General features: G+C 39.9%; 1 protein-coding gene across 1 annotated transcript in view; it reads left to right on the top strand.

The window, feature by feature from the left end:
- PCDH11X (protocadherin 11 X-linked) overlaps positions 1–16,906 on the top strand; it is a gene marked incomplete at its 3' end in the record, with an annotated part of 455,558 nt that overhangs the window by 310,927 nt on the left and 127,725 nt on the right. Inside the window, exon 5 of the mRNA XM_082004273.1 lies at positions 6,159–6,357. Within this exon, the coding sequence (XP_081860399.1) occupies positions 6,159–6,357 (199 nt within the window). The remainder of the gene's footprint in view (positions 1–6,158; positions 6,358–16,906) is intronic.

Genomic DNA, 16,906 nt, shown 5'->3' with positions numbered 1-16,906 from the left:
GCTTATCAGTCAGGTGCAGTTTTACATACGTGCAGGAAACGCCAGTAGGGGCATGTAAGTATGATTTTAATAAGGCACCTTGAGTAAGTACGTGTGGCCGAGTTACAAGATAGTCTTGCAAGATTACTGCTCATCACTTCAGCCAACTCTGTGTGTGAGTGAATCCAAAGACAAGATCTGACAATTTTAAGTAATTTCCATTCGAGCAGGTAAAGGGGCACTGTCTGTTCCGCTATTTTGCCGTGGAGGTAGTAATTCTTTCATCAAAAACTGCAGATCTGGCTGGGATAATCATCCATATTGAATTTGCATTTGTCTGGCTAGTCAACTAAGCTTTTACTTGCCTTTTTGAAATTAATATATTATGCTTCCTGTATCCAAATAAATTAATAAAGTGGGAGGAGTTATTTAAATCACTAAGTGGAGGCCTAAAACTATTTACGTATCTCATGCTACTGTGGAACAGTTAGATCATTAATCACGGCGAGGAGAGGTAAAAGTATTTATCAAAGCTTTCTCTTTAGAGGGAGGTCAGATGCTGAATTTTCCATTAGTAATTAGCGAGGATGTAAGATACTAGTTATTAATGTTAATGATATGAAATCAGGAGGACTAGATAAATTTATAACAAGAATGGCAAAAGGATTATACTGGTTTCTGAACTTTCAAATATCTGAAAATGTAATGTTTTGCCAATATTTAAAAACAGAAGGTCTGTTTGATTTGACAAACACAGAAAATCAGAAGCTGGAAGGGATGCAGTCAATACAGATAGGGCAGTAACTGATACAGCTGAATTTGTTCAGTAAAAAGAAGGGTTTCTTCAACAAGCTTGATCTGTATGAGATGACGATTAAGGCTACTAGTATTGGCAGAAGTTTGGGACATAACTTTTTCAGGTGAGGTGGGGAAAATACTGTTTTTAATGTCCGCTGAGCTTGGGCTGATCAAATCAGCTGGATATTGTCACTTCAACACACACACTGTCTCCCCGCCAGTAGACAGGCTCTGAATTTGGCTCTTTAAAAAAAAAGCAGCCCTGTGCAGGGTCCCTGCAGGCTGTATTGACAAAGCCCCAACTGGGAAATCATAAAAGGTGATTGCGATAGTGATTCATTATTAGTGAAGTGTTTCTAGATGTGTGTGATAATGGGAACCGAGAGTGTTCAGCACCTTTATAGATGCCCCAAAAGAAAATATAGATCACTGTTGGTAAAAATTAAGTAGTTACTCTAATTTGAGTGAAAAATTATAATGAACTATATTATATATTTTTGTCCATTACAAAAATACAGATAACATAGTAAGATCTCAGATTTAATGCTCTGAGCTGCAATAAGTATGTGAAATATAGACATATAAAACAATTGATAGAAACTCTTTGGACCATAATAGCTATGCTGTACACTACTAAGTTTAGGGAAATTAAAAATAAAAATACTGGCTTTTCTTTCCAACACAAAGACATGTTTCCCATTGGTTTTGTGGTTGGATCTTTTTAAACTGTTTGTTTTCATGTCATTCTGAGAATTTTACATTGACAGTAGCTGGCTCCTGTGTGTCTCTATCAAAGCATAGAGAAGAGCAGAAGAATGTAGTTTTGGAACAAAAAGTGATCATTGATTATAGAAAGAAGATTTGAGCCAGAAATTATAGTTTGATTAGGGATTTTCTTTATTGATGGAGCAGCAGTACTGGTCATAACTGAAGACAGTTGTTTTCTGGTTATTCAAGGTTTGCATTTCATACCTTCCTAACATCTGAAAGACAAACTGAGAAAATGAGTATTAGTAGCAAAACTAGAGTTTAAAGTTAAAAAATATTTTTGACTACTACTTTATTCACTGGCTGCTAATAGTGGAGAAAAATGTTGAAGTAGTTCTATTTTTTACTTCCATGCTGTCTTACAATATCTCCTAAATAAGGTCTGTTTTAAATCAGAATTATAATGTAAATAATATAATTAATTCAACATAAATTAAATGGTAATGTTTTTTCTTTATGATACCCTTTTAAAAGGATATTAATTTGCTTCAATGAATGAAGATAATAAGGTTAACAGTTTAATGTTCCTCAGCTGATATCTGCTGCTTTTTCTATTACCTTTTTTCAGTTTTTGATTATAAATTGGCTTACCCCTGGTGTATAATTCCAGAAATCATCCCTTCAATGTAGCCAAAGCTATTTACTTAGACTCATCTTTTATTATTCCCACTGCCACAGTCTAATTATTGCAGTGAAAGATTGAACACAGAATAGTTTGGGGCTTTGATCAGTCTTCATATAAATTTCAATAATGAGAGTAAAAGGTTTGTGGTTTTCTGAGATAATACGATCCCTCCAGACACACACTGCTATTTCAAAATGCAGTTCTTTTTTGGATGCCGTAGGAGACCTCTGACAGAATTTGTGTCTGGGTTCATGACATCTCTGGAAGCAAAATTCTTTTTCCATACCAGTAAAGAGTAATGTAATATTGTTAAATATGTCAGAGACACTATATACTACTGTACAGTTTTCCTTAAATTTTCACTTCATTTTCCCCTACCAGTCTAATTGTCTGTATTACAAGTTCCTACATCAGCATTTTCAGAATCCACTGAGAATACATAATGGGTTTGCTTGCATTTCTCTCTTTTAGAAAAACCATACTGTCAGTCAAATAAATAAAACAAACCATAATCCTTGTTATTCTATTACTATCAGTGCTAACTCCCTTTGGAGATAAATAGAAAAGCAGCTGGAGTCTGAGGATATTTTGTAATCTTACAAATTGAAATTTAAATGCCTCAAGGAGGAAATTTCCAAAATAATTGTGACAGAAGATAAGTCTCAGCTTTTGGCAAAATTTTATTAGAATTACTTGTTCCAGATCATTGTCTGATGCCTGCATGAATTAAGAAAATGGCAGCACTGCCATGTAGAGAAATTGCTGGGGTGGTTTTTTTTCATCTTGATAAATTGTTCCAAAAGTGCTCCGTCATCAGCGTTACCAGGTGTGACGTACTCAGGGACACTATCAAATTAAAAATCACGAGCCTTTAGCTGATGCCAGTTTACTTTAAATCATACGGGTTTTTTCTTTCCTACTAATAGCATCTCAAATTATGTAACTAAATCTTTACAATTTTTTACTGAATGTGAGTTACTGAGATTTTAAATTTTGTTTGGGGTGTGGCTTTTGTGTTTTCTCACCGGGCTAGGCAGTTAAAAAAAGACTTGGTGGCTTTCTGGTCTCCTTTACTGTCATCTGCTAAAGAACTTTTGCTGTATTTTGGTGACAAACCATGAACAGAAATACTCATTTGTTTAAGCTCAGTGAATCCCAGTTGCACATAGTAGCAACCATTCCACTCCCAGCCATTTGCAAAAGCCAATACTGGTATCTAAGGCTAAAACTTGGGCTGCTAACATTTTCAGAATACTTCATTCTTAAGATTCACTGGTAGCTCAAAGGTCAGAAGATACACCCTCGCATGAGTACCGAACAGCGCGTGCACAGAGCGAGACGGCGCAGAGGCGATAAACCTCACAAAATACGCAGAATTTTTACAAACCGCTCATGCAGTGAAAGTTGATTTTTCCTGGATATCGGGAATAGCAGACTCATTTAAGACAAACAGCATCTTCCGTTTCCCCATGCTGTAGCTGTATGCCTGTGCAAGCTTGGTGCAGTTTTGTGTGCAGGGAGTAAACTGGAAACATGGCAGGGATATTTTCGCTGGATCAACTCGGCAGAACTTGAGTTTCTCGGCCTTTCAGATAAGAGTCGGCTGAGACTGCTGGTGTGCGGAGGGCTCCGAGGGGCAGCTGGCAATTAAGAACAGGATAAGTCATAGCAGTAATTTCTGTGGCTCCGTCTGGTTTTTTGGACTGCGCAGAGACGCTCCATGTATCCCTGCCCGTCTGTGGTGGGAAAGGATCGCACCGCCGGTCCCAGCCGGCCCTCCAGAGTGCCCGGGGAGCCGCTGCAGGCAGCTGCGGCGTCGCGTAATAAGATTCCTCTGGTAACACCAAAAATACATGGGCGGGGGTGTGCGGCTGGTAGCTGTGAACCTGTCACCACCTGACTTTTTTTCCAGCGGGCCGTAAGGCTTCTGCAGTCGCAGGAGGGACGTCTTCTCCCCTTTCCGTCCTGTGTGATGGGAGGCTGTTCTGTGTTCAGGTTTTCAGAGCTCCTCAACTGATTTCTTAGCTTGATCCGTTCCAATTTTTCTTGAAGATCTGCCTAAAGAAGGAGAATCTAAAATCCGCAAATTTGGTAAACAAGGAAAGCAGCACTGGAAGGCAGAGCATACTTGATGATAAACAGAAAATCACCTGGAAAAACAGAATGGCAGGAAGAATAAACGCAAAGCACTGCACTTAGGCTCCGGCAACCAGTGGCACCGACCAGAAAGGGGACAACTAGCAAAAGAGCGTCAGAAAAGGAGCTGGGCATTATGGTGGTTGGCAAGAAAGATGCGTTACGCTGCCGTGAAAAAGGCAAAGCAGTAGTGGAGCCTGCAGGAGACGCAAAATGATCCTTCTGCTCTACGCCATGCTTTAAAGACCTCGGCTGAAGCTGCGTAGCGAGTTTGGAGCGGTGCGTAGAGAAGCGTGTGTGAGCACGTGTGCAGGGGGGAGCAGCAGGAGATATCAGAAGGCACACGACAGATTGAAATAATAAGGTCTGTTTATTCTGAAGTAGACTGAAGTGCCAAATGCCAGAAAGATGAGTGGGAATAACCAGACCATGATGGATGGGACTGAGGAAGTGATTTATTTTGTAACAATAAAAAGTCAGGTTAGATGTTAGAAGAAAACCTCTCCATTAGTAACGGTGAAACACTGGAACAGATTTTTTGGGAAAGCTGTGAATTTCTTCCTGGTAGCTTTTAAGAAGAGTTTTCACTGACGTCTGGCAGGAATTGCATAGGTAAAGTTGATCTTGCGATTTCCTTGGCTGTACCACACGTACAGCAGCTGTCTGCGGGCATATGTAATAATGTCACAGTGATTAAGAGAGATTTTGAAAAATAGAGGAACTTAACTTTTTAGTTTAGTTTATTAAATACTTAATATATTACTTAACTGATGGTTTTTCAGCACCATCACCTATGGGAACCAAATGTCTAGGGACCTCTGAAGACATCTGCTCTGTTATAAACACAGTACCTACTTTTTTTTGCATAATTGCATCAAAAATCTCATCTCCAGCATTACTAATTCCAGTCATTGAACTGGAAAGTTTTGCATTGCCTTTCAAATGGAATTCTGAGTAACATCAAGCTAAGAACACTTTAAATTGTTGTTTTGGGGTTTTTTTTTGAATGTTCATGTTTCATGTTTCCAAGACACTTGGAAATAAGCAGGAGAGCTGCTTCTTACTTTGTTCATATTTTCTTTTAATACGGGGACAGATTTAAACGTCAGTTATCTCCTAAATCAGGCAGAGTCGCTTCGGTAATGAAGATGTTGTCCTACGCCTGATGCATCAGGCGCTTCTCCCAATAGCTGTGCTGTGTCGCTTTGCTTCCTCAGCCCTCTGCTTCCCCACTGCCAGCTTTTCACACTTAAGCTGCAGGTCTGTGGTATAACAGACACCAAAGGGGTCGTAACGAAATGTCTGAAGGAGAGTGGTGGCATCTGCTTTTGATTCATTAACGGCTGTGCAAAACCTATTAAAATTGGTTTCGATACATAAGGCTTGTTATTGTTTGTTCTTTCTCTGCCTTGGAAGAATCCAACAACATTAGAAGTGTGTCACATTTTTTAGGCCCAAAAGCGTGGAACAGCTTTTAATGGGAAAGAAAATGTTTTTTGAAAACTAGAAAACTGAGCAGTGAAATAAATTGAGCCTCAAAAAGTGATTGAAATCTCCAAGTCAATATACAAAAGGCATCCAAAGACTTGTGAAGTCTGACAGAATCTCTTTAGTTTGAGGTGTCTTTCATTTTGCATCAGGGCTTACATTTTTAAAAACTAGAAGAAAGCAGTGCTGTCAGGTGAAGCGGGTTTGAAAGCAGGCTGCCTGTTCATGAAAGCCTGAAATTGTGCACAACTCTAGATAATGCGTCTTCAGCAGATAACTGAAATAATGCATTTCCTAAATTGGTTGCATTAAGCAATTACTGATACTGTAGCAGTAACCATGTAATTTTCTTCCTTCCTTGTAGCCTCAGCGCCGTGTCACGTTTCACCTACCAGATGGCTCCCAGGAAAGCTGCAGCGACAGTGGGCTTGGCGACCATGAACCCGCGAGCGGTGCTGGCACATCGCACCCTCTGCCCCTCGGCTTCCCCCAGGAGGAGTACTATGAGCAAGCTTCTCCCAACAGCCGGACAGAAGGAGACGGCAACTCGGACCCGGAGTCCAGTAAGTGATGAACTCTGGTCATCTTAGTTCTTAAATCATTTGAGTATCAAAAGCGGGCTTCTTTTCCAGGCTATTATTAAAACTGAACGTTGATTTTAATGTGGTCAAAGCGGCGCTGTATTTCTAAAAATGCAAACTCTGATCGTTGGAAATAAAACACTCTTGAGCTGTAAAGAGTTTAGGGATTACCTGGTATTTTTATAGATCTGCTGTGCTATACACAGAGGAGCTTTATGATGAGGTTAACACTGTCGCCCTTACGGTCGTAAATACTGCTCCGAGAGAGTTTACGCTTTTTAATGTGTTCCCCTACCCAATTTTGCACATTGCAGTTTGTTTTAACAGGAAGAACTTCTGGATGCTGAGTAGGTCTGTGAAGACATTGCAGTCTCCAGAAATAAGGGTTTCTTGATTTGTCTTTTGAGAGCAACTATGGTATGTAGTAATAATCTCAAAAGAGTTTGTCATTTTACTTCTGCTGTTATAATCAGCTTCTTATGATGTTTGAAACAGGTAGGCAAAATCAAGGTGAGCTCAGGACCACGCTAGGGCTGCGGATACTGGCTTTGCTGTCTCTGCCGCGAGGTGGTAGCCAGTTAGAGACTCCCCTGTACTTCAGTCAACTGGTAATTGCCATGGGGCTCTTTATCTGGATTAAGTTGAACCGTGCCACTGATGAAGAGACACCTGAATGTGTGTAAGCCTCTAAGGCCTTGTTAGCAGCCTAATAAGTGATTCGAAAATACATCTGTTCTGGGCAAAACTTGGCCCGAAAGGTGTATTTCAGCTGCTTTAGTGTATCGTGAAGAATGAATTAGTAAGGCCTCTGCACTGGAAACAGCTCTGTGAGACGGCAGTTCGGTCTCTGCCCTGGCAGACGCGGCACCCAGCAGAGAGCGTTGCCTGTGCCCGCAGCTGGCTCTGACAAAGTCAGCCCGGCTTGTGGAAACCACCCCGCTGCCTCTGCCCTGTGCTGCGGCCCGGAGGCTGGGTTCCGCGGGCTTGTCTGCACAGCTGCTCTTTTTCTTTTAGTTCGTAAAATATTAGCTGGGGGTCCTCAGTTTCAGACTTCTTAAACTTTGCGTTCCTGAAATAATACCAGAATATTATGTTTTCTGAACTGATAGACAGCTGACCAGAACCATCAGAGCTTTTGGATGTTGTGTTGAAAACATTATTCACAGTTTGCTTTTGTTTGTGTTTATATATTTGAGGCTGTAACATACCCTTAAGGATATTCTAGGCAGTCAAACTGAATTCTTCACAGAATGAGGCTTTAAAGGGCTACAAATATAACCCAAAAGAAAGAAAATGTCAAGTTATATATTGTATTTGCTGCTTTTGCTATGTATACTCATGATCTGAACCTGCTTTCCAGTGCCCTCCTTCTGTTTTGTGTAACCCTGATAATGATGCTCTAGTGAAGCGAGCAGGATGTACATGAAACAAATCAGTATTTGGGTCCTTCCATGCAGAGAGCGTGGGACAGGACCTGGGGGGTGAGGAGTTGTTAGAGCAGGCATGTGCGTCCTGTCTTGGTTTTTACAAAGAGACTCGGATTTTGGACTTACCAGTGATTTTTGAGCCCAGTTTTTGCAATTTCAGAAGAAATATGGATCGTGACTTTTAGGATGTTGCCCTAAAAGTAATACAGCTTTGACACCTGACTATCATTGACACGTATCACTGTGTGGAGACTAAGCAGGCATCTGATGTCTTTTCAAGTGTGAAGTTGAAGAAAGTTTAATCACCTGTCTAATTACCTGACAGTTCAGTTTTCAACTTGAAATCACAGTTTAATTAGCATTTATGTTATGTGAAGGTGTTTTGCCCTTCTAACTTGTATCTTATTGACACAATATAGCATGATGCTTACAGTGGGGAAAGCATAGTTTGCAGTCCTTTTTACTGTTTTATGCTTATATTAATGGCAGCATCTAGTGGCAGAAAAAAAGCAGATATAAATAGATGTCTGCGGTGTGCTCTCATACATCTAAGTAAAATAGAAGGGGAAGACCCACAGCATAGTTTTGTTTGCTCTGCTCCTGCAAAGTGACTTCCTGGAGGTAAAAAGCAACCAAAATATCATGTGTGCTGATCTATGAAAGTGTTCAGCCTGAGGGTCATTTTGTTCACTCGTGCATGTGTGACACATTTAGTCGATAGTGAAATAGTGAAAACTGTTCTGAATTGATAGTGTCCTCTACAAACATTCTTGTATGTTTGATGCTGCTAGATTCTTGATTGCTGTTTTTTTAATCTAATTTGGAGTGGCATGTTATATTTCAAGTATTTCTACTCTCGTTTCATGGACCAAAGTGTTGTTAATGTGAAAAGAGAAAGGAACATACAGTCAGATAATCTGAGTAGGTACCAGAATTGGTACAACAGAAAAAGCATGACCTTCATTCTGTCTCAAGATCTTTAATATCTGACCTATCTTAACCTGAAACATTGTCTAAAACATTACGCCTGATTAATCATCTGGTGGTGATTTAGTTCAACTTTGCCTACCAAGGAGACATAGAGTTGGGATGAAAAAACTTCAATAAAGTCTAGAGCCTACTGAGACATTAAGTGGCTTATGAAAGCTGATGACAGATGCCACATCACACAGGGATCTATTCAAAAGTGTTTTCTCCCTCTCGGTTTTCCTGAATACAGTTCTTAGGTTTTATTTTTTTCTCTAATATTGGAAATTACTGTATTTTGGAAACTTTCCGTTTATTAGCAATAGCAAAGCATTTATTACAAAACTGAAAAGATGGGCATAACTTAAAATAACATAAGCTGAGAAATACTGGTGAGAGGAAGCCTTACAAATTCACATCCAATATAGGACTGAAGCGAGGGGGGGAAAATAACTGTAAGAATATCGTGGTTAGAAAACTAGGAACAATTTATATGTACACCTTTCAAATTAATTGACTGTACTAATTAAAATGAGCAATAAGCTATTTAAAATTATTTGTCTTCTCTTACTTTAGTTGCCTCCTCAAAAAAGCATAATATGCAGTGTGGTAGATGTGTCATAAGGAAGAGATGCAATTACACCGTCACACTAAGTGAATGGGAATATAAAAATGCACGTAGGTTTGCAGAGAATGTTATCCTTAAGTAACAGCACTAATGTACATGGTATTCATATATTTTCTGCTCATAAATTGCTCAGACTAAGAAGTATGCTCCAGTAACTCCCTATGCTGAGGATTTTAACCATACCACCTTTTCTTTTTTTCCCCCCTTTATTACATTTAAATACAAAACACAGTAGAAATATCACAAAAAGTAATAAATACTCTTTTGGTAACCTTCCCCAGCAAAATGTCTCTCAGTGGTGCCCGCTTAGTGGCTGTAAGCAACGATGTTGACCAAAGGGGTTGAAAGGTGCACGTTAACCCCAGTTGTGCTTGGTTACTTAATACACGTGTAACGTTTAAATGACAAATTTTCATGCTTCACCTGTTTTTACAGCTGTATCAAAACAGTCTGGCTGGTGGTTTTTTTTTTTCCCTCTAGAGAATAAAATTATTTTTCTTGCCTGTATTTGGAGAAGGTGGAATACACCCAGTTCAGCTAAGAAATTAGGTAGAGTAAAAGGAATATGATTGCAACTTTTGGGGGAAAAAAAGACTGAAAACCTGAAAGTAATCCACAATTACATAATTGTAATTATTTTGTATAAACAAAATGGAAGTATAAATAAAGCTAGTTGAAAATTAAAGGACTAGTTAATGAGGCAAATCACACAATTACACTGAGATTTCAGGGTTTTGAATAGGAGAAAACTGGCATCTTAAAGAGAGGGCGTCTCCATAACAATATATAACATGAGTTAGTGACTAATAAGCCAAGAAAGTTGTCTTGAAAATCAAAAGGTGTAGTTAGTGCGAAGGAAAGGATGGCCAAAAGGCAAGCCGATATGTTCTGTAACTTCATGGTTGCTTTGAGCTGGTGTTGCCAGAGGTGTCTATGGCTGCTTGTTTGTATCTCCTAATTGCACTTTCTTTTGTGGCAGCACAAGCATTTGTAGAGCTGCTTGGGTGAAGAGGATGGAAGAATTCATCTGGCTTCAACCTGATCTATGGGGCAAAAAAGTTATTTTTAAGCAGATCAATTCCCCAATTCCATTCGTTACACAAGGCACTACTTGTGGACAGCAAACGAGCGAACGAGTAGCTGGGGCAAAGCTTATGCTAGCTTTAAGTGATCATCAGACTTCAAGAGAATTAGTCTTAAGAAGAATTAAGACTGTAATCTGTGGTATTTAGCCACATAAGAAGGAGGTTTGCAGCAAGGATGACATCTGTTCATGATTAAAGATAGCATATATTTCTTCCCCAAAACTAAAAGAACGCTTTCACCTTGCCTTAATTTTTGATAAGGATGATGTCGATGAGAGCAAAAACAGCCTGATGAAGAATGATGATAATGGAACTAAAAGTCAGAGCAGGTTCAGTGCATTTATGTGGAGGAGAGGAGATAATCTTTCTCCTGGGATATCAAAACTGATAGTGGTTTCCTTATTTTTCTGTAATTGTAAGAGACAAGGTGTCAAGAAAAACAAGTGCTTGGTCAGGCTTCACTACTGGGAAACATTTACAAGAAAGAGAAACGGAAAACAATAAATGGTATCATAAGTTTCCCAAGAATAGTACTAGATTAGCTCTATTATCTCACATCAGTGACATGTATTTTTAGTGTTTGGGAATACATGTATAGTTAGTCCGTATAGATTTAAGAACTAATAACTGTTATTATGACATTAAGGTTGAGCTTTAGTAATTAAGAAGGAAAAGAAACAGATTAATAGAATAATGGAAAAATCTCGATCGTTATCTTCATTAATGAATTTGGCATTAAAAAGCAGGAACATGTCAATGAAATATTTTACGCTCTCAAAGCATCACTGAAAATATAGAGGAGGAGGTGTGTATGACAGAAGAATTGGATTTTGCCAAGGATTTGGAGTAATAGCAATGGGATGAAATCTAATAGTTGAGAGTCTTTCTCATAGGAATGTGTAACTAGTATATAAATCACCAGCTGACATAAAGAAAAAAACAACTGAGTATTACAAAGATAAAATATAAATCACCAGTACCTAATCTGATTGTAGAAAAAATCCTGGGTTACCCCTAGTACGGGGGGGGGGGGGGGGGGGAAGAACGAAAAAGAAACCACCCCTAGGCATTGATGATACCACAACGGGAATATTGTGAATATTTTGGCTTCCCACATTAAAGAAAAGTGAGCTCACTTGAGAAACAGGTGTAAAGAAATATTATTAATAACAAGGGAATGGAATGCCTATACACAGAAAAAGGTATTAATATTGGCTTGTTTAAACTGCAGAGTAAAGGCTGGCTGGGGATTAGGACTGCTCTTAAGGAATAGCAGAGAATGGGGGTAGAGAGATTTTGGTGGCCAAAATGAAGCACTGGGTTGCTCCACGGGCAAATGAAGAGGTGCTGTCTGTAAACCAGCGGAGCCCAGAAATTTGGGGGTTTCAAACAAGATCAGTGCGGAAGTGTAGAGCAGGGAAAGAGAATGCTAACTGGTTTTAAAGAGAAACTTGATAAATTTATGAGAAGGCAAATACATTGTCCTCTGTAACAGCAGCAGATCTGTTCTGTGATCCAAGAGGTCCCTTTTCTATGTTTGTAATATAAAAGCTGTCAGTGAGCGTGTTTGCTGAGTTACAGTTCTGCGTTGGCCCTTGGCTTTGAATCCCAGCACCAGGCCGGCCACCGGGCCGGTGCACCGTGCTGCGTGGCCCGTCCGGGGAGCTTCGCCCTGCTGCCGCCGAACGCCGGCGCCGGCAGCAGCCACGCTGGCAGCACGGCCTTGCGCAAGCGCCGTGGGAGGCTTCCCGTAGCGCCGGCCCGCGGGGCCCCGCAAACCTCACCGCTGTCGCTGGGAAGAGGAGAGGATCAGCGCTGCGCACCGACGGCACCGCTCGAGATAGGAAGCTCGCTCTCCCTGGGGAGAATGGCTGCATTTTTTGCTGTGCTGACTTGTCTGATAATCGGAAGCTCTGCGGTTGCTGAAATCTTCTCCTTAAACGCCATCGATAAGACGGCTCTGGCAGCTTGACTTCAGACCTCATGCTGGGGCACAAGAAAAAAAAAAACTACAAAGTTTTAAGTATGCTGTTGGCTGTCTGAAAACTAGGGCTAGGTTGCCAGCAGACATGATTTTTTAAATGATGTTTTCATTTTTTTGTTCTCTTCTTGTGTGCTTTTAGTTCCACAATAAGTTTGAAATGTAACAGTAATATTTTAATTCTGTTGATGCTGAGTTATAAACATAGTATAGCACTTAGGTCTAATTTAAGAAAAAAAGGAAGACGTTGTCATTAGTTAAAGATAATAAATCTAGGGCTAAAACACATCCCAGTCTACCACATCTGCCCGTTGGGTCCCTTTACTTCTACTGTGTTGGGTTTTTCTATCCCCGTGGCTGAAGGCTAATAATTAATTCAGAAAGTGCTGAGGTAATTAATCTTTCTGAGGCAATAGAGTTTGATTGATCTTCTACCTTTAATCAAATTAGCTTGTACGTAGGTGGGAGAATGTAATGGCTGACTATGGTACTGTACCACTTTGTGAAACGCCAACCTTTCCAATGACCTCCTGAGAGTGCGCCCATGAATCACGCAAATATATAAACCACCGCAGCAATCATTAAGTGGCTGTTTGATTTAAAAGATGGGGAACTGGCAGAGATCAAAGCCAGGGTGTGCTCAACATTCACATTTTAAAGCATGTCTCCTTTAGAAGTGCAACTTCATATCCGCATGGCATATGTTTGAGGGCATTGAATGTCACAGGGCTGACAACAGTGTGGATTCTCCAGATGTTTTAGCTATCTGTTTCTAAAATAAAATAACTGTCTAGTCATCAGCACATACAATGAAGCAAGCCAAGAGAAACGCCTATAAAACAAAACATTATGATATTCTTGATTTGTTGATGACTGTGGATTGGAGAGGGGGGAAGAGGGCAGATTGGAGAGATGAATTTACAGCGATACAGATGAGTGGCTTTTGCAGGAGGATTTTTACTTGTACCTAAGAGGATACAGATTGCGTATTCAGAAATAATTCCATGATTTGGTAATTTGATCTCTGACCGCCTGACTTAAGAGTTATTAAGGCAGCTGACACAAAGGGGAAAAAATGGACAAAGCAAGTTAAATGAAAAAATGCAAAAGCAAGAAGATTCTACTGCTTGGACCCGATCGGTCAAACACAGCACTAGAAACACAGACTCTGCTTTTTAAAATCTTATAATGTCTGTGAATAAGGAACACTCTATAAATTCTTCTAAAAGTACATTTTAGATATTTGATTGTTGATATCAGAAGGTGATGCCTTGATGTACATTTTCTACTGTTTGAAGAAAAGTAAGACAGAAGCAAGTTTTCCAAGATGCGCCATCTTCTTTCGTGCAAAATCAGCTGGGATTGATGGGGAAAATCTGTTGGATTATGTAGGCTATGTACTGCGATGATGTAATTCAGGCAATAATGATGTGTTTGTGAATGACGTCTAATGTTATTCTTGACTGAGGTTTATAACAGAAGTTATAAAAAGATTAGAAAGAATAGCACCACCTCGCAGTTTAGAAATCAGTCATTTCTTGTGAACTAATAAGGAAGGCTTTAAAGTGTTTGTTTTGGGTTTTTTTTTAATAATAAATGAGATCTGACATCTATAAACAGTGATTTAGTGGCAGATGTTCTGTGATATATATTTACGTTATCGCTTAAACTGACATGGTAATGGATAATCCTATTTTTTTTCTGTTTGAGGTTTATGAAAGTTTTTAAATATATCGCTATAGCAAGCAGCCTGGGAGGGCAGAGGTGAACAGAGAACAAATTTCTTCCCTCTACTTTTTCAAACTCTTTTTAGATCTGACTAGCTGTCATATTTGCAGTAAATAGAGGCCCTGAAGTTTGACTGGGTAAATGGAATCTGATTTGGAGCACCCTGTATCCGGGAGTGTATTAGGGCTTTGATGGTTACGGTAGCTCGAAAAGTCACAAAGGGCACAGATTAAACCGGCAGGTTTATCTGGAGCCCATGAAAGCTGAAGTCATTGATAGAGTTCCCTTCCGGTGACAGCTTTGAAGACGAGTGTATCCCACGTATCTTAAATCTAGTTGTGGATGAGATAGAAGTTTATCATGGGGAAGCAGACCTCTGCGAGCAGAGCAATCCCTTATCTTGTCCACCGCGTTTGCAAGTGACACGTGTGGAGCCCGGGCACGAGTGCCAGGCAGCCGCGGGAGTCTGGGGCGGCAAAGTCACCCCGCTCCAGCAGGGCTTCTGCGGAGGGAAGCGGTGGCCGTCTCTTGACAATAAGCCTTTCTTTGCTTCTAATTTTGATTAGGCCACCCACACAGTAAGATAAAGTTCATATGACGTTTGTGTTTCTATTATTATGAGCTACAAAGCAATTCATTTGATGTCTTTCTTCTGTCTGGCTTATTTTGTCTCAAACTTTCACTACTTTCTTGTTTTTAAGACTAGGAAAACACTGATGATGCAATTTGTTTTCTTTTTTTCAAGGCAAGCTAATCAGTGGCACCGGCAGGAGCTTTTAGCAGGATGAAATATTAAGATGTTTGTAGGCATCCAGTTCCTGTTTTAAAAAGAGAAGTATAGAAAAAAACTTTTTTTGTTGTTTTTTATATAATTCAAGCTATGTGAAAAATTGCATGGTTATAATTTCATTTGAAGCATCATAATTTATTACTTGATTTCACTGTGATTAATGAAAAATATATCAGGAAATATATTTAATGACTATCTGCAGCTACCAATCTGTCTTAGAAATTAAATGGAGGAATTGTATCTGTTGAACAAAGAAGATTCCCAACTGACAGTGCACTTAAATTCACAGCGTTTGCTGAGTCAAATCTGATCAACTCAATACATCCAGTGATTGTTGTCTTCGTTTGTGTGAGCATCCTTTAATCCGATGTTTTCCTTTTAACTGGACTATTGGTAGGGAAATAGGATCCAATCTTGAAGAACGCATTAAGAACAACGACAATTTTTGTTCCAAAAAGCTTGTGTATATCCACATATTCCTGAATAAGGGAGATGTTTTTCCTTTACTCTTCAAATATCTTTTAGTTTTCCGGAAAAGCAGCCTGTTTTTAATAAACTGCTGTTTCTATATTTTTTGAGGTTGTATATTGTGCTTTTTTGTGATCCTTTTATTTTCTGGCTACTTTTCAAACCTCATTTTTGCTGTGGTAAGGTCAAGGGAAGGCTCGGAAACCCTTGCCCGGGCTCTGCGTCAAGGGAACGCAGGGCTGGCATCCTTGGTACACGTTGTTCATCCAGCTAGTGTAACGCCAGTTTTTCTTGAAACCTACTGGTCAGTGATGTTATATACACATTCTGAAAAATAAAATACGTTTGTTTGGGTTGAGCGCAAGAGACCTAGGCAAAATACTTATGATGATACTTTCCGATTTATATTACATCAGAGGTTGAGATTCTCACCTTTGTGTTTAATACCAATAAATAATGTTGCTTGTTTCTAGTTAGTGGCAGGATTTTGTATGGGTTGTGTTTTATTCAGAACGCTGTGCGATTCAGTACTTCTGGTATGAAACCAAATGACATTCTAATTGCTCGTAAATGTTGTCAGAGTTAACCCTGACTCTGTACCGCTGCTGATTTCAGCAATGCCAGAAGCTCCTGTCTCACCTGTCCCTTTCATAATTCTCATCCCGCTCGCACGCTGTCTTGGTTATTTGTACATATCCATTCCCATGTTTCAGTTTAAATTAGATTGTAAACTCCCTGGATTACAGACAGAAATTTTGCCATGTATCTGTGGGGCTCCGAGCACAACGTGGCCGTTACGCTCATTTTATGCTCCCAGTACAATTGCAGTAATAAATGGTCACTGATGCTTGTATAGTAGAAGTGGAGCTGATCTATACAAATAACGTACGCTGTACTAGCAGTGCTTCTAAGTGCATATCAGGCCTTTTTGTTTTCATTTCATCCTGGAAAAATAGACAGTTAGCTTGTCTTGTATCGGATTCCCGAAGTTCAATCACACTGTTAATGATGATGTGGCTTGGGTAACTCGTCACGTCATGAAAAGGCAGGCGCTGCGTGGGGACGAGGAGACGTGCTCCTGCTGCTGGGCAGTGCTGTGCTGGGCCAGCATCGCGCTGTTTTAATTTGCAGAGTCACCCGACTGCCAGATTAACTGTTTCACGGAGATTTTGCATTAACAGTTAGTTTAACCCTACTGTATGGCATCTGGCAAATACTCACCTGCATCTGTGTGTGCGTGTTAATAACATTAATTTGCTGACTGTATTTAACAAACGCTTTTGTGTTCCTCAGATTTATGTTACATCTGTCAGGGTGAGCAACACACTCGCATCCCGAATAGTTTGGCTTAGATGGGGTAATAGGGTGGGATAGTGAGATGGAACAGTAGTTAACAGCATCCCTTTCTCCTGCTTTATGCTTTGAAAAACACATTGCTTTCTGACGTGCCTTGCTGCC

Source organism: Phaethon aethereus (assembly GCF_964289735.1).
Source record: "Phaethon aethereus genome assembly, chromosome: 10".
Classification (NCBI taxonomy): domain Eukaryota; kingdom Metazoa; phylum Chordata; class Aves; order Phaethontiformes; family Phaethontidae; genus Phaethon; species Phaethon aethereus.
This window is presented reverse-complemented; position numbering and strand designations above follow the sequence as displayed.